Source organism: Pavona decussata, unplaced genomic scaffold (assembly GCF_977016875.1).
Source record: "Pavona decussata unplaced genomic scaffold, jaPavDecu1.1 SCAFFOLD_141, whole genome shotgun sequence".
NCBI classification, from domain to species: domain Eukaryota; kingdom Metazoa; phylum Cnidaria; class Anthozoa; order Scleractinia; family Agariciidae; genus Pavona; species Pavona decussata.
The window spans coordinates 214,931-222,500 of NW_028145554.1; the positions used below are offsets into that span (position 1 = coordinate 214,931).

Sequence of the window (7,570 nt, forward strand, 5' to 3'; positions counted from 1 at the left end):
ACTGGGGGTAACCACGCATTTTTCAGAGATAATTAAGCAACAATAATTCAAAAGAACAGTAAAATACCAAGCAATATATGGCGGTTTTCCCATATGGAAGCTTTATTACCTCTGAAAAATGCATGGTTACCCCCAATTTTCTTTTTTGATACCAAGAAAACTTGCTATGTTCTTCTTTCTCTGCATAGTTTTAAACCGCACAAAAATATCCCTGTATTAGTAGGCACCACACAAAGGAAACCCGAGTATCAATCTTAATGAAGAGAACAAGTCTTTATATTGCTGCTTTTTCGTCCTTTTTGAAACCCGAGTATTTAGAGATGCGCAGAACGTATGCGCAGTAACAAAAGTAAGCATCGTCCTTAAATTCAGTAAATTCCCTCTCACTGCACAAAGATAAATCCCATGGCCATGATGCTTTTGTCTCCATTGTCTCCCCCGCGTTTAGCCTCGTTTCCACACGCATTATAGTAGTTGGGTTCTCCACCACTACCAAATCCAATTCTGGAGTCAGTGAATCTGCAGTTGTTTTCGTTGTTACCAATGATACCAATTCTTGCCTTAGCATGGCGATCTAAGCCACTCTTAGCGTTAAACCCTTCCCTGTCACAATTTTGCTGCAAGGATGCTTGGGAACCAATCAGCGACTTCCACGTGTCACGACCCAGTGAGGTTGGGCGGTAAATGCCATCGGCGATCAATGAATACAGCGAATAGGCCTGCTGATTGATGACAATAAACCTGATCTGTTGGTCGATCATCATGCCGAGGCAGATCTTGGAGAAGGAGGTGTTCCAGTAGGTTGGAAGTTTTGTCTCTTCTGTGTCGAATCCAGTTTCTCCTCCAGCAAGGTTGAAGGTGTTCTTGTCCGTCCAAAGGTTGGAATTGTAGAGAAAGGTTGTCTACGGATAAAAATTTCAGATTATGAAACAATCATTTACACAGCGCAAGTACGGTTAATGAAACTCGTCCGTTCATGGAGATGTCCCTCTTGAGAACTTAACGATGAACACGTTCTTGTATGCGAAAAATGGTCAGCTAACATAGAAGAACGCCAAAATAAGCTAGAAAGATAAAACATACTTTCAGAAAGGTTATTTTTCTTCATTTATAATAGGGGTATCCTCTTTTCGAAAAAAAAAATGGCCTGTCAAAAATTGGTTGCGGTAGTTACATGAAATTCAATGAAAACTAACCTACCACACCAAATTATTCTCCAAAAATGTTTTGAAAAAGTGACCAATGGTGGTGCTTACTCTGATATTAAAAGGGTTCTAAACTTTCAATGTCCGCGTGGGCAGAATTACCCCCTCCCCCTTCTCCCCTCCCTTTCCGCTCCCCGGGCTAAATAGCGCACATCAGACTGGCAGTACCTTATTGCCATCAATCTTCATGGCCAGCGTCCATCCGCCATCTCCGCATGCTCCATTTCCAGTATTCTCCATGGTCATGTGACAGTAGACATTGAGAACTTCATCATCCACCGTCAATGGGTAGGCTTTGTTCTGAAAGGATCTAATAAAGGGGGAATGATCATAACAGAGCCTTCCAAGGTCTTCTAAATTACTTCAGAATCAGTTCAGAATTAGTGCTTGGTGCGATTTGGTGAGCCGGGTAAGCTTGCTTCCAAAGGGCATGGAAATGAAACTCGCAGTGGAACCACACAAAATTAACGCTAGATACACCACAGGTCACCAAAGCGTTTGTGACACAGCTTACCATGCAAGCGTGATTTAAGAGTTTGTATGGAGTTAAAATTAAATCGAAGTTTGGACAACAATTTTCCCTTAAAAAAACCCACAAAAAATATACTTAAGTCTGAAAAAGCTTACCCGGTGTGTTTTTCTTTGTTTTCAACGCTTTTCAGTGCTTCCAAACGCTGTTTTGAGCGGTTTATCTCTCAGCAGCTAGTCCACGTGCATCACTGTATTATGTTAATGACAAGCTTGTCATACTTCCCTGACCGTGAAATCAGCCTTGCTCTTTTTTTAGATTATTCGCTAAATTTGCCCGCGCTTTTTTACTGATTGAAAACAAATTTTAAAATATTATTTTTCTATGTTATACTGCATGGGTTTCCTGTGGACGTAACAAGATGGCGCTTAGTGGTCTTTAGTCAGACATATCTAATACTTCATCGCCGTCCGTTTTTTCAGTCGTGGAAATGGTATCTCTGTTTTCAGGTGTATGCAACTACAGTTCTTAATCTTTCTTAGGAAAGTTATGAACACAAAGGGATGTCGCATATCTTTCCACAGCGGAATTAAATGGCTCTAGCGATCGATAATGAAAAATGTTGAAAACCTGAAAGTTAATTTTTCAATCAGACGAGATAAAAAGAAGAAAAAAAATTAACATAAAAGTTGGATTCTGACTCGAACTTGGCCCGTACTTGAATCGCGCTCGAACTCGAACTTGACTCGTCCTACAAGTAAACTCGATCAAGCGCGTCGTCAATCCTTTGCGAGCGTGTCGTAGATCCTTTGCGAGCGTTTCGTTGATCCTTCGTGTGCCGAGTTCACAAAAATCGAGATTTTTTCCGGTACAGTTCCCTTAATCTGGAGAATAGTCACCACATTACCTACGTACGCGGGGGCTTCTACGGTGCCTCCTCGGGTTTTGGCCTCTGCGGGGGCAATTAAAAGAAATATAAGGCCCGCTTTTCATCAACGAAAGTGGCAAATTCTAAAAGAGTCTCTTGTTGAAGCTCTTGCACATCAGCGTCTACATATAAGTTTTGTTTCCTAGTATTTGATTTTGATTCTCTGCATTTTGTAATTGAATTTAGTATATTTCTGTTTGGTACGTACAATGCATGTAACAGTAACTATAGATTTGTATTGTGATGCCAGTCATGTAATAGTTTGTATTATTCTGTGTTACGAGCATATACTAAATAAAAAAATCTATACTGATGAAATTTTCACTACTGTCTATCATTTGGTACAAAGCAAATTTATAACACATCTCGGCTACAAGATACATAATTAAAACTTTACGTCTAGTTTTAAATGACATATTTGGTACTTACATCTTTTTGTCATAAATTTCCCGGCAGGATGAAACTGTTTGCAAAAGGAATGAAGAAAAGGAGAAAGAATTTTCATGTTATTGACAAATCATACAACTCACATCGCAAAAACAATGTCAGGGAACTTTATTCACAAAAGTCAACCATTCAAATAACCCATAGATAGGAATTACTGAACGGAGAAGTTAACTCATTTGGAGTGGTTATAACTATATAAACGAAGATACATTTACTCTTGTATTAGCATCAGCAGAGTTAGGGTACCTACTCAAGTGTAGGAATACCCACCCCCCGCGCCTTTGTTATACGACTTGAGTCATTGAAAGCTTTTAGTACAGAAGTTAAAAAAAAAATCCCGCAAAGGTGGTTAGTGTAAGCCTCAACATTTAAATATCTTTTCTCTGTTGACGAAAACTGAAAATTAAACTTTTCTCACACCTTGTTCACAAGTGTAAGATCCTTCAGTATTGTTGCATATCGTTTTCGCACTGCAGCTGTGGATTCCCGTAGCTCATTCGTTGATATCTGAAAACAAATGACCAACATTAGTTTAATATCTACTTGTCTTCACTTCATATTAAATAAATAGCCTATGTATGTAGCAGACGATTGAGTAACATTAGAGATCAATGTGGCTGAGATACGCACAACATTGGCTCCATCTCGCGCGTCCCAACGAAATACACATATACATCCGACATTTTCTGTCTTGTTACAAATTTCACCCTATGTCCCAAATATTTTATCTATAGTAATACCCTTTTTGAAATTTGAGTAACCTCTTAGGTTTTCTGTGTGACTGATCACCCCCCCCCCCTCCCCTCCAAAAAATTGAGCCAATCAGGAACCACCGTTAACTTTTATTCAGAATGCATTAGGTTAGACAACAAAAATTGTGAGTCTTAGATTTGTGAGGCAGTTCTTGTAGTCAAAGGCTGGTAACTGGTAAAGCGTCGAACGGTGCATGTCAGGTTCCTGCGTATTACTCCCATAGTTTAATACTGACTAATGCAATAGGAATGGAACCAGCACATGAAGAAATCTAGAAAAGAAGAGGATCAAGCCTCAAATACGACTGAACACATTACCAGAAAACCTGAAAGAAACAGATCATGGTTAGATATAAGTGCTTTAATTTTACCTTTCTCACAGTTTTCTCCTGTATAACCAGACGGACACAAACAACGGTACCCCTTGTCGCTATACCCGTTCAGGCATGTCCCGGCGTTGTGAAAGCATGGGTTACTGGTGCAGGGATTCTAATAAGAAGAAAAGACTCCAAATCAAGATGTTACTCAGGTGGTCAGTCTACACAATATTTGAGATTCTAGATTATGATGCCCTCTGATCTCCGTATCCGCACAAACACCCAAGTTCACGGGAGTTCAGGAGGAAAATGTTGCTTCCTTCATCATCGTCATCATCATCATCATCATCATCATCATCATTATCATCATCACCTTCATTATCGTTATCAATAACAACAGCAACGCTGTGAAAATTATCAGCAGGATAATCAGATCACCAGCATTATTAAAATCTGGATCATTGTATAATGCAATTCCAGGCTTTTGATTGGCTTAGCGGCCATGGTAAATGAGCTATAATGCCATGTCCGAGAAATAGCGACCATTAAATTGTCTTCTTGTTGTACTTGCAAAGCGAGATCACCAAGATCTAGCAATATTTCTTGATTGTTTTTAACAAAACAATTATTCCACTCACGCTTGTTGATGTGAGATTATTATAACCAAGCGCCTCGTTGACTATCTATCATCTCTTAGTATAAATCAACTAGCGTTCTATTACGAATGCCGCTCTCTGATTGGCTACACTACCCTCTATCTGTTCTGTGATAGATAGTGAGTAGCAGTTGTCAACAAAATTCAGCCTGCTTCTTCGCGTTTTCGAAGCGTCTGTGAGGAGGATTTGGATAATTTAGTTGTTAAGTTTTGAACGACTAGTATATTTATACTAAAACAATTAGATTATTCGCTCTCGATTTCTATGCGGGCTGCGCCCTCACCAGCTATCACGCGATAGAAATCTCGAGCTCATAATCTAATTGTTAAATATCCAACACGCGCTCGTAGAATAATTTTTAATTATTAGCATCATTATAGCCTTTATGGTTTTCATGACCATTACAAACACCAACACCAGCACGACCAGCACTATGGTTTTATCATCCCACGTGCCATCATTGCAGCCGCAAACACTTCACCTACATGGATGAGAATTAAACCGCCGTCAAAAGTAATCATCTTTAACACTATTACATTATCGTCCGTTGATTTCTCACCTTTGTGCCTCTATATGTCCAACCGATTCTCTGTTTTAGATCTTGCGGGTGCATCAAGTGATCCGAATCACTCAGTTCACAGACAACTTTGTTATTGTCTGCTAGACCGACGTTCACTGACACACACCTACTCTCCATGACGCATCGGTGTTCACATGGTATGTATATTCCAATTGAAAGGTTCAAAAACACGTGACCTTCAAGGCGTTTACCGTCAACCGGTGGAGTAAACTTCAAACGTCGGCGGCAACCTGATTAGAGAACAATAGTGTAATAAAACGTCTGTGAACTTAGCAAGGACTGCTTCTACTAGCAGGAGAAAAGCAAGGGAAGTTTAACTTTAAGAGCCAATACTAGGCACTTCAACCTAACGGCATGGAGAGACGCCATGAAATTAAACTTAAAGGGGCTGTGTCACCCATTATTGGTGCTATTTGAATGGCCAAAAGATATATTTTTATCAATGAAAACGTTAAAAAGATGGTTCCGTTTTGTGACAAATTAATTACCCTAATATAATAGCACATGAAAATGTTTGGCTACGAATAGCTAGGAAGGAAATGGATCCTTCGCAACTTGAAAAGTTATTACGGTTTGTATTTACATCTTGTTTCTTACTTAATAATTTCCTCTTTGTCCTCTTGGTGCAAAAAGGGCAATTTCGACGGTGTTAGAGAAAAAGTTCTTTGTCAAATATTTTTAGCAGTTTTGACAAAAATACTGCAAAATTTCTGTGACATTGTCCCTTTAATATTTCACATATTTATTGTGTTCATTAGTTTATATACCAGCTCTGTTTGTTACGGTTATAGTTCAACATTTTTGGTTTGTTTTAACCTATCATACACCATCATTTTATCGAATCCTTGCTTTAATTATTGTAACTGTTTGCATTGTCATTAACCCACGGATTAGGGTTAGTTTGTATTGCAGATGAACTTAAGTTCAATAAAGCAACGTAAACAAAGTTAAAACCAAAACATGCCAAAACGGTTTCTCTAAGTTCGATCGTTCGTTCCGAACACGTTTCTTCCAATCCGTAAGCTGCCTGGCCTGATAGTTAGAGCCAGACCTCCAGCTCAGTCCCAGGCTTCCGAGTCCACCGGAAGTAAGAAGTAAAATGTCTAAATTTTCGGAATCTCCGCGACAGTTTGTGTAACCGAAATATTACGCAATCCTACCAGCTGTTTGATGAGCCTCTCAGAATACTTGGTCATTTGTACTAAATCTTCACTACTATAATAGCTACTCATTGGCGAGCATTGGTATGTTATGACAAAAGTAATTTTGCCCGCGCAAGCCGGCCTAGCAAACAAGAGGAGTAATCGTTGCCGAAGAGAAGGAGGATGGGGTCATCGCCAACAATTCCAGTCACGAAGAATCTGCGCAGAGGAAGAGGAAAAAAACGTACCCACAGACGTATAATGTGGAACGAACAAAGAAAGATAAAATTTTAGGTTTATATTATAAAGATTGATATTCTAATGGATTGTTTGGAGACATGTGGAAATAAATAAATGCCAAGTTAAAAAAATGGCCCGATTTTATTATTATTATTATTATTATTATTATTATTATTATTATTATTATTATTATTATTAGTTAACAATTATTCGCCGAAGGCGTGTTTTGAACTTTCCATACATTTGTCTGTATAGCGAACCAGCCGTGAACCGCTACTAAAAATAGTTCGCGGGAAAAAGATACAGGGACGGAAATGTATGGAAAGTTCAAAACACGACTGGACGCTTTCTGGCACTGCTAAATCCCTCCAATTTTTTTCCTTAAAATCCTGTTCCTAGTGCCAAAAGTTTCCAATTTATGAACTTTTCAGAAGCGATGTTTTATGAAAATTATTCGACATCGTATTTCCATACAAACTTGTCAAAATGGCGTCGAAAACCGTGATAAGGCCAATTTAGTATTGGTCATAAGTTTTAGTACCAACGAAACAGAGTTCAGTTTTTGCTTTCACATATACTTAGTTTACTTATGCAGTTATGTTTAAAGTTTATGTAGGAAAACAAAACTTTCCAGCCAAGAGCTCCACACATTCACTCCTGCACGAAGGCACAGCCATTCTTTGACAAATCTTCCTACAACTTGAAGGCCCATTTAGAGGTTGTAAGTGAAACACCCACGTTTAAACAAGTTACGATTTTATTGTGACTCAGTGAGTGCAATTTCGATGCGATATCGCCAGAGATTTCCAACACTGATTACACGAAACTTGATGC

General features: G+C 38.9%; 1 protein-coding gene across 1 annotated transcript in view; it reads right to left on the reverse strand.

The window, feature by feature from the left end:
- Nucleotides 1–317: 317 nt before the first annotated feature.
- The window catches only part of LOC146466695 (uncharacterized), a 12,659-nt gene continuing 5,406 nt past the window's right edge, over nt 318–7,570 (reverse strand). The window contains exons 2-7 of the mRNA XM_085126904.1: nt 5,334–5,584; nt 4,173–4,290; nt 4,120–4,127; nt 3,468–3,556; nt 1,374–1,566; nt 318–902 (exon numbers count right to left, since the gene is read on the reverse strand). Of these exons, the coding sequence (XP_084983030.1) occupies nt 384–902; nt 1,374–1,566; nt 3,468–3,556; nt 4,120–4,127; nt 4,173–4,290; nt 5,334–5,584 (1,178 nt within the window). The 3' untranslated portion in view covers nt 318–383. The remainder of the gene's footprint in view (nt 903–1,373; nt 1,567–3,467; nt 3,557–4,119; nt 4,128–4,172; nt 4,291–5,333; nt 5,585–7,570) is intronic.